At 37.6% G+C, this 19,625-nt stretch overlaps 1 protein-coding gene across 33 annotated transcripts in view; it reads left to right on the forward strand.

The window, feature by feature from the left end:
* Positions 1-19,625, forward strand: part of LOC307187328 (uncharacterized protein) — a 666,419-nt gene that overhangs the window by 563,279 nt on the left and 83,515 nt on the right. For 19 of the 33 annotated variants that reach the window (XM_079923227.1, XM_079923220.1, XM_079923230.1 and 16 more), the window contains one exon: positions 3,963-3,978. Coding sequence is in view for 14 of the 33 variants with exons in the window: in XM_079923217.1 (XP_079779343.1) it covers positions 3,963-4,012 (50 nt within the window). In the remaining 19 variants the exon portion in view is untranslated. Of the gene's footprint in view, positions 1-3,962; positions 4,092-4,886; positions 6,495-11,170; positions 18,115-19,625 lie in introns of those variants that run through there. The other 14 variants (XM_079923250.1, XM_079923249.1, XM_079923237.1 and 11 more) reach the window with 5 other exon arrangements.

Consider the following 19,625-nt stretch of genomic DNA (forward strand, 5'->3'; position numbering starts at 1 on the left):
AAATTCAAACAGACCACATCTTAGTATCTGTTTTTAAGAGTAAAATAAAACTGTGCAGGCTTGCCTGGTGGCGCAGTGGTTGAGAGTCCGCCTGCCAATGCAGGGGACACGGGTTCGTGCCCCGGTCCGGGAGGATCCCACATGCCGTGGAGCAGCTGGGCCCGTGAGCCATGGCCACTGAGCCTGCGCATCTGGAGCCTGTGCTCCGCAATGGGAGAGGCCACAACAGTGAGAGGCCCGCATACCGCAAAAAAAAAAACACAAAAAAAACTGTGCAACAGTGGCTGGTGTGTGTGTGAGTAACCTGGTCAAATACTACTAGGAAAACAGACTGAAAAAACAGATTCATGCTTTTCATTTGCTTTGGAGCTAAGTGTCTCAAGATACAGTCACAACGTTGCCTGTTCTAAGCTTCTAATAAAGCTACCAAATGTCACTCACATCATCAGTAGCCTTCAACATTTAAACAAATCAGAACTGTGAATTCATTTCCAAGCTTCTTCCTAGTTAATCCCTTTCATGTAGAGGGGATGGTACAAGGATGGGGAAAAATAGTCATCTTCTAATGGAAAATAACCAAATATCCCTTGCCCGAGAAACAGAATTTCCTGGGAGAGCTAATTGTAATGAATAGAGCGAAGGCCAAGTAATGGTCAAAGTGGAACTTTAGGAAATGAGGGAGGGGAGACCAAACACACAAACAAACCAAATGAAATCATTATGTCCTGGGTGTATGTTTCCTTGTTAAATTTAGTGAACACCAGAGCAAGAAATGTATGCATGATTCCAGAACTTTCACATAACTACAGAATTATATGAGGAAGTGGAACTGTCAGTAAAATAACATTCTTGGGGAAAAAGTTATGGGCACTTTTGTAAACACATATCATACTCTTGATATAACTTTAATGAGTTGTGGGACTAAAAGGTTAGCGCATCTACTGTCTTTCAACAGATGTTATGCTCATTAGTAGGTTAATTTCATCAAGTTCAGTGTTCCGATTTCAAAAGGATAATTAAGTTGAAGGCTTATATTTTTTTTCTATATACGAAGAAGGAATAGCAAGGGATGATGCTTTTCAAATGCAAAACCGCCATTCAGGTAGTTTGAAAATGAGTATATGTCAGAGAGAAATTGTTTTCCAAGTACCTTCAACTCAAATGAAAGTGATCTCAAAATATAAATCTTTACACATATCAGTTATATAAATTCATCAAGTAATGGCATATAAACTCTTTCTTCCTTTTAACTGAAATGCTGATTCTGTTATATGTATTATTGTATCCACAATTTAACATTTCCCTTATTGATAAATATGTAAATTTCACTTTATTGGGTGTTTCCCTTTTCCCTATTTGCACAAAAATCCATGTCACTTTTCACTTCCTAGTCATGTGACTACAGAATTTTCTATGCCAATCCATTCTTATTAATTTAACCTCCTTTTTGGAAGCAACATGCCAGCAGTGCACCCAAGACTTCATTGTTTCCAACTGCATACCTTTAGCTTGTTTTGTGTTTTTTTTCCCTAATATCAAGCAACCAAACATTCTTTTTAAGCATCACACATAGTAATAATAAAAACTATTTAAAAATTACATTCTGAAAGATTGACCCGGATAGACATGAAAGCATTTTATATCTTGGTGAATAAGAGAAGAAGAGGAGGGACTTGCCCCATGGCGCAGTGGTTAAGAATCCACCTGCCAATGCAGGGGACAGGGGTTCGAGCCCTGGTCCGGGAAGATCCCACATGCCACGGAGCAACTAAGCCTGTGCACCACAACTACTGAAGCCCACGTGCCTAGAGCCCGTGCTCCGCAATGAGCAGCCACTGCAGTGAAAAGCCCGTGCACCGCAACGAAGAATAGCCCCCAGAGAAAGCCCGTGCACAGCAATGAAGACCCAGCACAGCCCAAAATAAATAAATACATTTTTTTAAAAAAAGAGAGAAGAGGAGGTAGAGACTGTTTTTAAACCACTAGTTCTGTTTTTAGGTATACTCTATTGAATTTTTGTGAGGGAGAAAAATAACTCCTCTAAGAGGACTAAAGAATGCTGTTTACCAAAGAAGTGTCCATTAGCTATGAGAATTGACATCCCTTGGAAGGAGGGAACAATAGAAGAGAATGTGAAGTGCATCCATCATTTTTCATAGAGAGTAATAAAGAAATACAGCAGCTGCAGAGAAGTAACCTTTGGTAGGAATGATTTTAGGTGTTTTGCTTTCCATCCCCATCATGAAGTGTTTTATTTTAAAACTGAAAGAGAAGGGGGGAAAGAAGAAGTTATTCTTTGAGACTCAAGCTGAGAGCATGGGGTTTTAGGACAGGATGTAGATAGGGATTATAAACGATCTGAATCTCAATAAAAACCATTCTTTGGCTTCTACCTCTAAAACCTGCTACTTGTACAATACTCCAAAGTGTTCTTTACCGTCTGATTCTTATATAGAAATACAGGATAAATGGGAAGGAAGCAAGTGTCATCCAGTCTCTGGTTTAGTCATTTTTAGAGCTGAGCTTCCAAGTGAAAAGATTTTGCAAGAGGAAGGACCTAAAGCAAATATGAAGCCTTTGGGCTCAGGTCAAGCAGGTAGGGAAAGCGTTTTGCCATGTGCCCACCAATGATCCTGCCACCATGAATGAAAATAATGGCTACCATTGACTTGGGAGCTATCTGAATTTGGCAATATGATAGATGCTCTACTTGTTCACACAATAAACCTGTGATTCTGTTATCATCCCCTTTGGGAATGAAGAACCAGGAACTCAAAGGACTTAACTGACTTAACAACACTAGCAAGTGGAAGATATAGGGTTCAAATTATAGTCCATTCAAAATTTCCTACAGCTCTATATTTTAAATATATGACGGGAAAAAAGAAAGTTATCTTTAACAGATGACAGAATTTTGTGCAGTAAAAATTTCAAGTGACTACACTCTAGGCCTCAACTTCCTCATCTTAAAATAAGAGTTGAATCAGATGGACTTGAGGTCTCTTGAAACGCAAACTTCTATGATTTTAAGACTTTCAAGTACCAGACATTTCATAGAGCAGGAGAATATCATATTTGGAAGTGCTTCAAAGTTAATCAAGTGCTTGAATCCCTGCTGCATTTTCTCTGCTGGTTAACTTATCCTATTTCTGCTGGAACTCCTACAAAGATGGGTAGCTCATTACCTCCTGGAAAAAGCTTATTCCAGTCCTGGACAGCTCTTTCAGAAAGTATTTCCTTATTGAGATAAAATCTACCTTCCTCCTTTTCCATGAGACTTCCTTTTCATGTGTGAAGACAGTTCTATCTTCTTAGGTCTACTTTCTCCTGGCTAAACACCCCCAACCTTTCAATCATTGCACAGATAATGTGGTCTTCAGGTCACTCTTTGTCCTGTTCAATCTCCTTTTATCTTGAAGTCTGGCCATTTATCTATCTCTCACACAGGTATCAGAATGGTTGGCCATGCATCCATGGATATGAGAGTAGAAAACTGAGAAACTAACAGAAAATGAAGATGCTTCCTCCATGCTTGGTGCCATTTTGAATTCTTATTTGTATTAAACCCAGATCATTCCAGATAAGACAAATTATAATACTTAAACATGAATTGAAATAATGATTTTTTCTAGGCTGGAATGAAACAACCTTGTTCAGTGCATTGTCTTTTATTCTGAGCATTCTCCAAAACTGGGTCAATTTTCAAGGAAGCTCAAAGTTAAGTTTCTTATATCTTATGAATGAACAGCATCAGGAATTTTATGTCCCCTTCCATATTTCTAAGGCATGTATCTATATCAACTCATATCCTCAGATATGTCCATGACTTGAATCGATAGCTTGAAGGTGATTAAAAATACCAAAGTAATTGGAATGTTGAGTTAACCACACGACTATGGGCATGAAGCTAAACACTGATAGCTTCAAGTTACAGTACCACATATTTTGTTCTCCTTCAATAGGTTGCCCAAGAGGCACTTATGGTCCTTATTGCCAAAGGAAGTGTAAGTGACTGAACGGTGACAGCTGCGACACCATGATTGGCACCTGTGACTGCCCTCCTGGCTTCATCGGGGCTGACTGCAGTCAAAGTAAGTCACTCTACGTACTGTGAAGCAGCTATGCTGAAGCAGAGTTTTAAAGAACTGCACTTAGAGAGTAAATGTGGTCGCATTTATTTTACATACTGGTTTATTGCAGTAACAGCAATCAGCAACTGACCTGTATTCTAGGTTGAGGAGTACTTACAGCAGGCATTTGACTGAGAGCTGAAGTCAGTGAAGGCAGCCAGAGAGAGACCTTTGGTCACATCCTCTCTTGCCCCCAGAAGTGCTGGACCCAAGTCAGGATAAGAAAATCTGTTTGGCAACATCAGAGCAGACTGGAGATTCCTGTGTACAAAATATCAAACTCATTGTCCAAAGTTCCACAATTTCATTTATCCTCAGCAATTTCCCAGTTCAAAATTAAGTAGTTCCTCTAGTTACCAAAAAGTAACCATTTCCTGAAAATCTGAAGACCTTAACCACCAATCATACAAACAACTATTGACATCAAGGGACCAGATGTAAATTAAAGTTTCCTTACAAATGCACTGGCTTAGACATCATGGGGATATCCTTAGCAAATACATTTTGCTTTCATCAGATCTGCCATTTTCTTATTTAGACAGTTTGTAAGATGATGATGAGGCAATGAGTAGGAGAGGGCGTGGTGGGGAGGTGGTCCTGGCAATGCTGTGTTCTTTGACCTAGTGCTGTCGATGAGGATGTTTGCTTCGTGATCCTTCACTGATCTGTGCATTAATGTTTTCTTGTTGTTTGTTTTTGTTTTTTTGCGGTACGCGGGCCTCTCACTGTTGTGGCCTCTCCCGTTGCGGAGCACAGACTCCGGACACGCAGGCTCAGCGGCCATGGCTCACGGGCCCAGCCGCTCCGCGGCATGTGGGATCCTCCCGGACCGGGGCACGAACCCGTGTCCCACGCATCGGCAGGCGGACTCTCAACCACTGCGCCACCAGGGAAGCCCGTGTGCATTAATGTTTTTGTGCACTATTCTGTATCTTGTACTTCACAAAAGAGTGAAGATCTTAAAGGTAGAAGGGCTGTGATTGTAAACTTGAGATTCGTTTATTTGGAAGAATGATAATGAAGTTTGTGATCAGGCAAAACACTAAATTGTTATGCGCTAAAGATATCCAGAATGCTTATCTTCCTTAGGCAGGTAGTTACTCTGTCTTCTTTGTAGGAGGGTAATTTTAATTACTCTGCTTCAGTAACCTGCTGTTCTGAGGATAAAAGATGAATAAGATAAAGTCCTGGCTCCAAGTAGCAGAAAATTGAAACCTAACGGATACCGCCTCTGAGGCCTCAAGGGCCAAGTTATCTCTGAGTGAAGGCCAACCCATAAGCATCTCCCAAAGAAGGTTCTAACTGGCTCCTTTGTGTTTGTTCTTCAAAGAAAATCGTTGGAGAAATTTCTTAATTTCCTTAGGCCAGAGCATCTTCAAAATTTACGGTTTCCCTGAATATTGGGAGTAGTTTTGTCTCCAGAAAGCCGTGATTCCCTTCTTTGCTTTGACGGCTAGGGAAGTCAGAGCCATATTTGCAGTCCACCTCTTACAAGTTCAAAGAATTATGATATTCATTTATGTATACACTGCTACTACATTTTCCCTTCACTTGATTCTCACAGACATTTATTTTATCTCTGTTGTATCTATATTTTGATAAGCATCTCAGTGAAATTGTGGAGTGAGATTGCAGCAAAGCAAGCAAATTAATAAATGTGTTAATTTATGAATAAATTAATTTTTAATTTATATTCATAGTATGAATGAAATAGATATAATCTATTAAAAGTAATTTAACAGATTTGTTGATTTTTAATAAATGCACAATAGATTTATAAATACATAAATAAATATTTGGAGATATGAGCATAATGGATCCTATATCAATGCATAGAAGTGTAAGCTAAAATTTTAGAGTGGACTTTAAGAGGAAACATGCTCAAGATTATCACATACACTCATACGCAGGCAAAGACAACCATGGGGTAAAGCAAGACTGAGTCTGTGTCATTTATGTCATATACGTATATAAATGTCTGACACTATGTATTTGGATGGAATTCCTGATATCAACTAAAATTGCACTAAGTAAGCAAGAATTTGAACAGGTCCCTTTTTACTTTGGTTTTTTGAAGTAAACTTTTAAACTGAAAACTGAAGGCAAATCAGGGAAACCTATTTGACTAAAAGAAAAGGTCATGTATTTACACGTTTTTAAAAATCTTGACCGGCAAAACGTTTTAATAAGGAAAATCTGGTTTCCTTTTGCTCTGCTTTGTTTTGTTCCTTCCTGCAGCTTGTCCTGAAGATCACTACGGGCAGGACTGTGTCCAGCGGCGTTCCTGTGGCTCAGGACAGTGTGACCCAGTGACTGGAGGGTGCCAGTGTCCCCCCGGCCAAATGGGAGCCAGGTGTCAGCAAGGTAACAATGCCTTCAGGGTCACCTTGTTCGTCCAGGCACTAATTAAGCTAAACTTTGAAGGCAGGTGCCAGGGCATATAATTAAGTGGGCATTGTTTATAACACTTTCTTCTTAAATGTGGCTTTAATAACATGAAAGTACACACTCCCGTAGAGTTATAAAGGAAATAGTCTACTGGGGAGTAAACAAAAACAAAGAATAATTTACACATAGTCTTGACTAGGAGCAAATTTTTAAGTAACTGGCTAACTTTTGTAAAACTACCTCAAATTGTGTGTTGGAGGTACCTAATTATATCAGCTGAAGAGTTTTATGTCCTCATCAATTTTCAACCCAGTGAAATCTGTAAGAAAAATGAGAGACAGAAGAAAAAAAAACATGATCTTGGTTTAAAACTGCAAAACTTTCTTGAACTAAATAGTATTATTTATTATTATCATAATAACAATCATGATAACTGAAGAACTGGCAAGTTCAATGAAAAGACATGCATAGAGGATGTTGGGCCCCTACAGCTCTTGAGTGGGGTCAGCAGAGCAGCTGTTTCTCCATGGCATACACAGAGGAGCAAACCTAATGACCCTTTGTTGAAATACAAGAGTCGGGTGTGTGGGCAGGCTGCAGGAGCTTTCTTGAACCCCACCTGACATCACAAAGTGGCAGGAAAATGGGATAAAACCAAGAAGTGCACAGACATATTATCTTTTCAAGTCTTCTCTAGAATAGAGGGGAATCTATGGACTGTAAGCAGCCTTGCAAGCTAAAGGGAGGCTGAGCCTACCCTCACATATGCACATATCCCATGACTTGTGTCATATGGAGTCTTACTCTGGACCAAGGAGGCAGCCTAATAGCTAAAATCATTTTTCTAGCCCCAAGTTGATACTAGCCCCCTAAAAATTACAGGTGCACAAGAAACCAATCTGTTACATTAAAACAACTTGGCGCATATAAAAACCTTCCCTCATCTTGGAAACAAAATATGAAACTGTTCAAAGGTTTTTTAGTACAAATTCTGTAAGAAGGAGAAAGGAGAAAAGGAATACAGAAACAAAAGCAGACAAACACAGAGCAAAAGAGTTTTGTTACGGAGCCCATGAAAGTATTATCCAGAATTTCTTGCAAGCATTCGAAGGACATAATGAAAAAATGTCTCCTATAAATTGTGAGTGCAATGCAGAGATACAAGGGTTCATGGAATAGATAAAAAGACAACAAAGGGAAATGAAAAAGTAAGCTGGCAGAGCTCAGAAAGAAGTGGAAATGAAAATTAAACCTCACATCATATAAATGTAGACCACATTGAACGCAGGTATTGGGAGAATGGAATCTGCTGATGCGACAACCACGTACATGGAGAATATACTTGAGGAAAATGAAAACAGTGAAATGGAAAAAATAAACAAATATAAAAATGGAAAAGAAAATATTCATGTATAATCAATATGTTTTTCCTCTGAAATGAAAGATCTGCTGCTACAGATTGAATGAATACATTCTATCCCTAGAAGTACTAGTTAGGATTGACCTTAAGCGAGGGGAAACTATTGGCGATGTAAGAAAAGACATGAGATCTCATATGAAGAGATGGGGAAAATCAGTCTGGCTTGATACTTCACAGCAATATTTATTGCTAGCATATGGCTATCAAAGCCTATGAAGTTCTAGGGCAAAAAATATGACTCAAGTATTTTATACATAAACTGTTAAGAATAACCTATGATGGAAAATAAACAACTTTTTAATAATCAAAAGTTGCTGGGAATATAGTAGCCGTAAAATATTTTGAAGAAGCTTCTAGAAGATAAATTTGAGCAACAAAGTAATACGTGCAAAATCTCTGGTAAAAAAGACGTCTAGTGGGTGTTAATTCTATTTTAATTATGGCTAAGTTTAAAACAAATGTGGGAATTATGGTGACACGGTATATGATAAATATATAGATACTTTACATGATAAAAATGTTGAGATTTTAGCATAACGAGCATAAGCTGAAAGGGAAGAGAGGCTGGAGGAGTATAAGTATCTTGATCTTATTTCTTCATTAAAGTTTGTGGGATGGGAGGGACAAATCTGTGTCAAAACATATTGTTCAAATATGATATCTCTATAAATACGTTTAAGTGTATAAAGATAAATGCTGGAGTTTAGAATGCTGTAATTTAGAATTTAAGACTAAAAATACAGCCAAGTAAAATCAGGTGAAAAGAGGAATGAGAAAAATTCGGAGAAAGCAGAATCGTATCAATTCCATCACCACTCATACTGGTGAGTCAATATATACCAAATGAAGAAATTCATTATACTTTTTATTATATGTACTGTCTAAAGAAGATCCTCTAGATTATATAAAATTATGTTTATACGGTTTTCACTTAGAAAAACTGGAGTACACACCCACCTTAGCTTGGAAAACAAGACTCTAGAATAAAATGAAGGTAAATAAATGGGTACAGACACACCAAGCACATGTGAACAAAAATAAAGCAGTAGGCATGACATCAATGTTAACTTGTATAATTAATAAGTGAATTGCTAACAAGGAGTAAAAGCTATGGTAAGAGAAAAAAAGAGCATGATGTAGTAGGGCTTGAGAGTACTAGGTGGGCTGAAATTTTAAAACAAGTGGTCAGGGTAAGTCTCTTTGAAAGAAGTGAGACATATGATACAGAAAAAAGCTGGTAACAATGATGTTTTTTAGCAGGGAGACTGGAAGACTAGAGCACAGGGATGGAATACTTTTTTCTGTAATATATATACCTTTTTCTGTAATATACCGCTTGAAATATTTCTTGTGTAATTACAATAACTTTTAGAAAACAATAAAGTTATTTACACAATACTGTGTGAATATTGTTCTGGGGCTTAGACCTGTGGAAAGAAAGATGTCTAAGTACTCTTCACTCTTCCAATTATGTTTTTTTATCCAAAGTCTTATCTTGGAGTCCTATATTTTCACAGATTCACCAGTTTCATCAGTACATTTCAGCATTCAGGTTGGAAGATGAATGGGCCTCCTGGTTGATGAGGTGGTTCTGGAAGGGTGAAAGGGACACAGATGAAAGTTTATTTTTATAGTATAAGACTTGGTATCACTGATTTTGCTTAACTGTCTTAAAGGCAAAACCCAAAAACACATATGATGACAATTCAACCATTACTTGTACCTGTTTTTTTAAATAAACAAAATTGAAATGCTTCTTTCATTTGAGGCTAAAGTTAAGCTCACCTATTCAGTTAAATAAAGGCAAGGAAGACAGTGTCATACAAATTGAATTCAAGTATGTGCTCTGTTGTGTATTAACCAAAGGCTTTAGGGCAAGTTAAAAAATTTTTTTTTCTACCGTTTCTCCCACCATCTAAAATAGAAAGAGAAGCCAGAAGGTTCTAGGTTTGAATCTTGGTTCTTATCTTTACTGGCTGCTTAAGCCCGAGCAAGAGTTAAGTTTCTCAGCTTCAGTTTTCTCAAATATAAAATAAGAATACTGTTACCCACATCAGAGAAATATGTGTAAGCATTAAATGAGATAATTCATGTGGAAAATATCATTATGTAAAACTACTATAAACTAGAGGGTATAAATGGCAGGATTTTGGCCAAATCTAGCCACAAATGTGTTTGAATTGGCTGACATAGTTTTGGCTTCCACAATGCTATAAAACAATTTTAATTAGTTGCCAACTTTCAAATATTGGATGATTTCATATAAAATATGGATTTTTAGTTTTCCTGAAAAAAATCACATTAGCTGGCTGTATTGGGCTCATATCCTTCTTGTGAAAACCAAATAAATGTGAGTGACGGTTACTCTCCCCCTGGTGGCACTTCCCGTCATTCAGTTATTTTCCCCCTGACAATGAAGGCTCAATTTCCCTTATGTCTGGTCAGCTTCACTCATGTGTAGCTTAACTCCTCTTGCCAGTGCATTTTTGTTGGTGTCACCCACCACTTTGTGCTGAAGTGCTTTTCAGATTTCAGCAGAGAGACATTAAGGGACAAATGACTGGTCCGTCTTCTTTATCAATTATGAGATTAAATACATCAAATCTCCCATCACTACTCTAAGGTTGATCTCTATCCATGGGGCATCTCCAATTCCTGAAGTATACCAGGCACATAGTTATGAGCTCAATAAATATTTATGGAGTGAATGAAAACATGAATGAAAGACTGTGATGTGCTTACTACCCTAAGGATACATCTGAGTAGTTGTTTGTTTTAATTTGAGCATTTAAAAAAATGGTTTGGCGAGGGCTTTCCTGGTGGCGCAGTGGTTGAGAATCTGCCTGCCAATGCAGGGGACACGGGTTCGAGCCCTGGTCTGGGAGGATCCCACATGCCGCGGAGCAACTGGGCCTGTGAGCCACAACTACTGAGCCTGCGCATCTGGAGCCTCTGCTCCGCAACAAGAGAGGCCGCGATAGTGAGAGGCCTGCGCACATCGATAAAGAGTGGCCCCCGCTTGCCACAACTAGAGAAAGCCCTCACACAGAAACGAAAGACGCAACACAGCAAAAATAAATAAATTAATTAATAAACTCCTACCCCCAACATCTTCTAAAAAAAAAAATGGTTTGGCTATATAGATTTCTTCCTGAAGATTACTTACTGAAGCAGAGAAAAATGTTTGCTGTGTGACATTTTTATTGTTTGATTTTTAAAATTTTTACTACAGGATGTCCCCCAACGAGGTATGGCCCAAACTGTGAGCTAAAATGTACCTGTAAAAATGGTGGCCTTTGCAATCCTGTGGATGGAAGCTGTACCTGTGCCCTTGGCTGGACAGGAAATTATTGTGAAAAAGGTAAGTTGATTACTACCTTCTTTCATTCAATAAAAATCTACAGCATAGTGCCATTGGTTGATAAAGTATAGTACAGACCTGTGAAGGAGCTCTTTTCCAATAAGTTTATACAAGTTGTTTATAATTATGATTGCATTTCCAATAAAAATAATGTTATGTTAATACTGATTGATTTTTTTACCTTGTTACTGGAATACCACATGAAAACTCTTAAAACTCTTAAGTGATTGAAATAGTATTCATGTGAAAGAGCTCCTTTGAGACCTGAATCCCACTCCCCCTCCAGCCAGTTCTTGAGGCAGGCGGGATGGAGGATGCAGGGCCCTGGGCAGAGCCAGTTCACATCAGGAGTGGACCCAGCTGCAAGAAGTGAAATGCAGGATTCTGGGAGCAGAGGTCTCCAAACCGCACCTCATTGGGAGAAATTTAATCATGCACCACCATAAATGTACTTTCATTTAGAAGTGACATTCATGTGCTTCTCCACTAATATGTACATTATAAAGGTTTAAATTGATAATGAATGGATAAAGATAAAGATCAATAGTTGTTCTAATGTTTTCTTTTGGAACCACAGTTGATAATTTTGTACAACACTGAAAAGCATGCACCATAGTTAGAGCACGCTATTGTGGGAGGTAGTGTTGTGTTTTTGCAGAATATTGAGAAAAAGCAGTGAGGCGGAGCATGGGTGAGAACACTGTGCTTGGGGCCTAAACTTGGGGTGCCCTGAGTGAAACATAACCCACAGTGAACTTTTACCTAGATGGTTCCAACTTTGGGGGCTATGGCTCTTTAGACCTGCGGCCCTAACATACTCTCACAGTGAGTGTGAGTACCCACCAACCTTTGCCGCTAATTTGACCGTCGTGAAACTCGGCAGCGTGGCACAGGCGAAAGCACCTTGCAGTGGGGTTGGATAACCCTTAGGCTAATCTCTGCTCTGCTGACCATGCTCTGTGCCTTGGAGAGGTTCACAACCTCTCCCTGAGTTTCCCATCTGAAAGTGAGTATGGTGACACTTTGAAATGACAGCCCTTCTAAATCCAACATTAAAGACCATTTTTCACAGAATTTTTAAAAACGTGGATATCCTCCCTAATTCATCGGAAACAGCTCCTGTCAATTTTGTGATATTTGGGACTCCTAAATCAGAGGAATAGCAGTGTGTTTAGAATAGATGTGTTCATGTTTTTGTTTCTAATTCAGAGTTGGATAATTCTAGCATTTTGGGTTGTGGGATATTTTAACTTTTGATTCTATCATTTGAACTCTTTATTATGGAACATTTCAAACACATACAAGAGTTACTGAGTCATGGGGTAAGTACAAATGTAGTTTTGCAACATACTGACAGATTTTCTTTCATGTGGGATTGTACCATATTGCATCCTCATAAACAGCATATAGAATGCCTGTTTCCTCACAAGGGAATCAAAAGAGTATATTATCAAAGTTTTGGTGAGAAATGTTGTATTAGTGGAGTTTTCATTTTCATTTTTATTATTATGAATAAAGTTTAGCATCCTCTTTAATGGGTAAGGACCTTTTTCTATAAATTGTCTATTTGTACTGTAAATAGTTGTATTTTTTGTGTGCCCATAGGAGGAGGTGAGCTCGGGGTCTTTTTTATTCCACCATCTTGACCACTACCATCCCTGCATGGCTTTTTTTTTTTCCAACAGGATAATTGGGTTTCTAACATGACAGCTGACTTTTTTTTTTTTTTTTTTTTTTTTTTTTGGCTGTGTTGGGCTTTCATTGCTCTGTGCAGGCTTTCTCTAGTTGCAGCGAGCGGGGGCTACTCTTCCTTGCACTGCACAGGCTTCTCATTGCAGTGGCTTCTCTTGTTGCAGAGCACAGGCTTTAGGTGTGCAAGCTTCAGTAGTTGTGGCACGCGGGCTCAGTAGTTGTGGCTCGCGAGCTCTAGAGAGCAGGCTCAGTAGTTGTGGCACGTGGGCTTAGTTGCTTCATGGCATGTGGGATCTTCCCGGACCAGGGCTCGAACCCGTGTCCCCTGCATTGGCAGGAAGATTCTTAACCACTGTGCCACCAGGGAAGCCCAACAGCTGACTTCTTAAACCAAAAGTTTTCAGGTCTTCCTATGGCTTGGAAATGATATAACATTTCCACCGCATACTCTTGGATACAGCCAGTTATGGGTTTAGCCCAGATTCCACAAGGGAATTGATGACGCAAGGGTGTGAATCCTAGGAGATGTGCTTCATTAAGAGCATCTTTGGATTATAGATTCTGCATGATTCAAAAGACTTTTTTTTTTGTTTTTATAAAATATGTCTTTCCTCTGTTTTTTAAAATTTTGAGTCATAATTAGGCATGGAGTCCCCATTCTCAGGTTTTAGAGGAATTCAACCAGGTTTTCTTTTAATACTTCTATGATACCATTTTTGACATTCAATTCTCTGATCAATTTAAAATATTTTTCCTGGTGTATGGTGTGAGGAATAGATCCATTTCCCCCCTTATGTGGCTTTTCAGTTGTCATAATGCAGGTTTTACAAGTCTATCTTCTCCACTGATTAAAGATGCAGGCTTCATCAAATACTAAACATTTATATGCAGTTAGGTATAGTTCTGGATGCTCTGTTCTGTTGATCTGTCTATTTATGTGAAAATGCAATAATATTTTTATTATGAAGTCTTTATTATATGTATTTGTCCTGGCAGGGCTAGCTGCCCTTCATTGCTCTTCTTTTTCAGGGATTTCCTGGTGCTATTCTTGTTTGTCCTTCCAAATGAAATTTATAGTCAAATCATCTAGATGCAAAAAAAAATCAGGTTTCTTCCCACTGTTTTGCTGTCCTCTGTGTCTACTCTTTTAAGGAGAATTAACATATTTCTGATATTAACTCATTTCATTCAAGAATAAACATTGTTTATCCTTCCATTTGTTCAAGCTATGTGTTCCCCAATAAGTAAAACATTTGATTTTCATATTCGTATTATGATATAGCTATTAATTTTTAATTTATTCAGTATTTTTACTAAGTTTTAATTATTGTTCAGATGTTTCTTCTGCATTTATGAGATTAATAATATGATTTTTCTCTTTAGGTTGATAAATATGGATTTATCAATGAAATTTTTGTAATATTACATGACCTTTCATTCTTGGAATAAATACTATTTAGTTGTGATATATTATTTATAATATGTTGTTGGCTTCTGTGTACTTTTTAAATAAATTTGGCATTGATATTCTTAAGTAAAATTGAGCTGTAGTTTTTTTATGCATTTTTTTCAGGTTTTGGAATTGATGTTATACTAACATAAAAGAAAAGTATTTGAAATTTTCCTTCCTTTTCAATGCTCTGGAATGGTATAAGTAATAAGGTGATGATCTGAATTGTAAAAGGTTGTAGGATTTACCCGTGAAACCTAGGACGGGTGGAATTTTTTTTAGTTGGAGCGATTTTACTATTTTCTCTATTGTTTTTCTATTATAGTTGCCTGTCTAGTTTTTCTGCCTCAAATTAGGCCAATTTGGTAAGTTGTCTTCTATAACTTTTCCATTTCATTTAGGTTTTTATATTTATTCATATATTTTTCAGACTTACTCCTTTTGATGATCATTTGACATTTTTAAAAAATTGTGTGTATTTGTGCTTTTTCTCTTTTTTCTTGATTACACTGGCTAATGATTTGTCTGCCTTTATTTTTTTTATTAATGCTACTGTTTATTTCTGTCTTCAAACTCATTACAAATGCAATTGTCTTAACTAAAATTATTGCTTGAGTGGTTTCTTTTTCAGAATGTTTTCCTGGTTATCATGCTCTGGGCTGCCATTTTAATTGCAAGTGTCAGAACAGTGGAATTTGCAGCAGGTTTTCTAGAAGCTGTGAGTGCCTCCCAGGTTATTATGGAAGAGACTGCGAACATGGTAAACCAAGAAAATGAGTGGGCATATTATGGTGTTGATATATTTTAAGCTTTAAAAACTATTTTTTAAATCATAGACATAGTACATTCACATTATATCAAATTAGATAAACAGTAGTTTAATGTATAGTCTTGCAATGTATTTTATAGCTCTAATTTAAGTTGTGGATGTTGACAACTGGCATGATGAAGTAATTGGACTTCTTTATTCTTTTTGGAATAGTCGTTCAAAAAGATTTCTATGGTTCTATGATTATCTAGAGTAGATACGGGCAGACACACACAGTGGAGTCAGCTGTTGGTTTTTTTGAATGACATCATTCTCCTTCCCCTGGCTGCCTTTAGACACAATATAGACAAAGAAGCTGCTTATTTATTTCATGTTAACCTAGGCTTAACTCTAAAAGATCTGCCTTCAAGTTTCCTTTGAATATATTTATTTATATCACTTCTTCATTTGGACTCAATGTTTTCAACTAAATTGGGAAAAAGAAGAATTATGCAATAATTTGCCTTTGACATCAGAGAGCCCTGATGGACAACACACAGAAATTAAGATATGAGAGTTTAATCTCCAGAATTAGTTGTATACGGCCTGGCTCTACCATATAAAATATGTATAAACAAAACTTCTGTAAGTTTCAGTTTCCTCATCTATAGAATGGGGATGATAATAACACCTGCCTTAAAAGGTTATCATGAGGAACAAATAAGAAGATACATGTAAGCATTTAGCACTGAGGCATGTTGTAAAAGCGTGATGAACATGAATTACTTAGAAGTAAAGAATTTATAAAGACTCTGTAGTGATATTAACAATATTTTAAATTGTTTCCACTTGTTTCAACCTGTCTTTAGGCTCTAGAAAACATATTTCACAGAAACAAATCCTACTAATCCTTTCCAGGTTTAGAATTCTTGCCAACTACTCTGATGTTTCTTGGGTTAGGGAGTATGGAAGTTTTTGTTCATTTTGTTTTCAAAATTGGAATTAGAGATACAAAAGATGGAAAAATATCTATTCAAGCCCCATAAATTTCATCTTACATGCAGTAGGGTAGCAAGTAAAATTTTGAGCAAAGGACATCACTTTGGTGAAAGAAATCTCTAAAGTGGATACATTATTAACTGTTAGGAAAAGGAACCATTTGTTGTGTCCATGTAGGAAGCTGTAGTGATAGTCTAGGATTTCAAAAATCCATTCTGGGATCAAAATGTAAATGAATGAACATAAAAATATCTTGGAAGAACAATTGACTGTATTTGGCAATCGATTTGGACATGTAAATGAGGAAGATGTAGGAATCCAAGATAACTAAAGTTCTAAGCCAGGGGACCTGGAAGAATGATAGTATTATTTAGACAAATGGAAACTTGGAGCAAGCCAAACTTTATGAGCTCGTTTTTATATATAATTCAAATAGGGGAGATAAAGGAGATTTGATTTTTTTATGTATTGTCAATGATGATTATATACAATGAACAGAAGAAACCCTGCACTGAATCTTCCTTTATTATTCATTTTTTTGAGTTAAAATGAGGTTAGAAAATGGAAGACTGTATATTATATAAAATAATAAATATCAAATTAGATATTTGATATATTTTCCTCATCATCATCTCTTTTGGTTTTACCTCATTTTTCTGCTCTCTGAATGTGAGTTTTTCCTAATGTTAAATCTGTCCTGAGTAGCTCCATTCATGCTGAAGAAGTGTCACACACATGAAGCCTAGGCACATCCAACTCTAGGTTGGGGGGATCAGGAGACACAGAGAGAGAAAGAGAGAGGAGAGAGCAGGAGTGAGAGGGAGAGCAAGAGAGAGCAAGAGAGAGTGGATAATTGAAGGGTGAGGAAATTGCATGCCCCTTCTGTTCCCAATGGTGAGTGGTGACCACAGCCCTAGCAAAAACTCAAGGTAGGGAATGGGAATCCTTTGACTGCAGTCAAACTTAGCTCTCACCTATGTCCCTCAGGGTGAGCATCTCCCTGGGCAGAGGACAATTTTAGCATTCCAAGAAATGCATTTGCTTGGATGACATAGGCTGTAAATCTAAACCAATTACTTCTGATGTTCAGACACAAAAGTACTGATCTTCTCCAACCATGGAGGAAAAGCATGTTATATTGGACTTACTAAGAAGCAGTTCTATATCATACTCTATAGGCTATCTAAGGAAAATTTTCAGAGATTAAATTTCACTGACTTTAAAACATAACTTCTTCATAAGATGTTAACCTACTACATATGCATCATATTCTCTGTCTTCTATTTCCTTTATCTCTCCTTTTCTTCTCCTGTCTCCCTCACACCCACTTCTGTCATCCATTCCAGGACTTTAAATATCAAGAGCTGCGTGAATCACCTTCCACAAATACTCTCTTACCTATTTTAAGAATTTTAAATTCGCACTAAATTTAGCCTGGATCTGAAGTTAGAAAACATTGCTATTTTAGGTGTTTAGGTTATTAGAGGGTTTTGATGAAGTCTTTGTCAGATTATAACATATTCTAGCAAATAAATTTTATCTACTTGAAGATATTTAAAATTTCTTATGGACTTTTCTAGACTAGTTGTAGAGAATGGCACTGATATATTCGCACCTCTGCATGACAAATGTATTATTGTCAATATGCTTCTCCATGTAATTTTGTCTTGCTTTTCAATTCTGTGCTCTTCTCTCCTTCTTTGGTCCTGATAAAGACGTGACCTAGAGCATATCCTTTAATTTTGTCCGTATTTATTCTTAAATCCAAAATAGCATTTTGACATTTTCATTTTCTAGCATGCCTTCCTGGATTTTATGGTTTGAATTGTGCTCACATCTGTGACTGCAAAAACAGAGCCAACTGTGATGCAGCAGTTGGACAATGCATTTGCCCAGCAGGTTTCCACGGTAGCCAATGTGAAAAAGGTATAACCAGGGTGTTTTTAAGCGTTGAATGTGGGAATTCTGTGTGACTGTGAGGTCTTTCCATCTGAGGGCAAACGTGTAAACCTGAATCTGAACCATGGAATAATCACCTGAGCTTCTGATTTGGACATTAAAGTGACAGGAATTCACTCTACAGACAGTATAATGAGTCTTGATTTTGTTGCTGATTGGTCAAAATTTTTATTTTGCCCTAAATGAAACTATTTAATATGTCAAAACACTACGAAAGTAGTCTTCAATGGACAAAGATTCTACTCTAAATGAGAAATATTTCATTAAACGCCTTTTAAAGAATGACATGCATTGGGTTCAGTGGTACTGAAACAGATTCGAGGGCTTTATGAAAAATATTTAAAGATGTGAATTAGGCATTTATCAGTAGAAGTTAACGGCAGCCATGAATGTGGATGAAGATATAGAGGTGAGAATTTGGGCTACTCAGTTTGAAATAAAATATTATGAAGCCCTGGTCCATTCAAAACAATGCCAAACCACATCGTTCTCAGTAAAGAACTCCAAGTCCCATTTTAGTCTATATTATATTTGCTCTTGTGTATATACGGTTACAACTCCAATAACGATAATGATAATATAGTGATAGTGGTAATTTGACTTTGAATCAAAGTTCTTACCATAAAAAGGAGCTATAAATTAGTCCCATACAGTGTCCTCATGTCACTAGAACTTTACATGTAGTGACTCTTGTCCATCCTTTATTCACTTATTCATTTATTATTTAGTGATTCGATACAATGTGCATCTATTATGTGCCTGTTCTGTGTTAAATTCTGGGAACATAGTGAAGCTTACCGTCTTCTGGAGAAATAGACAGTAAATAAATAACATTTTAAGGAAAACTATTTAAAGCAATACACTTGGCTGGGCCACTCAGTCTCATTCCTTAAATTCCTGTCTTCAAAAAGCTTACATACATTCTTAACTGGTACAAACCGATGTTGAAGTAACTCAACTTTAAGGCCCAAGTGTGAAACCGTGTATAAAATGAAGCTTCTTTCTGAGAATTCCAAAAATTTCCTCTCTTCTTCTGACCAATCAATCTCACTTTATCATCCCACTTTGCTCTTGTGGAAATTGTATCTTTTTTTTTTTTTTTTTTTTTTTTGCGGCACGCGGGCCTCTCACTGTTGTGGCCTCTCCCGTTGCGGAGCACAGGCTCCGGAAGCGCAGGCTCAGCGGCCATGGCTCACGGGCCCAGCTGCTCCGCGTCATGTGGGATCTACCTGGACTGGGGCACGAACCCGCGTCCCCTGCATCGGCAGGCGGACTCAACCCCTGCGCCACCAGGGAAGCCCCCGGAAATTGTATCTTTAATCTCAATTTAGGTGCATCACTGACAGCTCAAGGAGTTAATTTTTCAGCGTTTCTCTTTCCTGGGTAGGGTTCGCCTGGAATATTTGGAGACAATTGCCATCAACTTTGTGACTGTGAAAGAGAAAAGCTCCTGCCGCCCAGTAACTGGGACAATACTG

The sequence above is a fragment of the Stenella coeruleoalba genome, assembly GCF_951394435.1.
Source record: "Stenella coeruleoalba genome assembly, chromosome: 5".
Classification (NCBI taxonomy): Eukaryota; Metazoa; Chordata; class Mammalia; order Artiodactyla; family Delphinidae; genus Stenella; species Stenella coeruleoalba.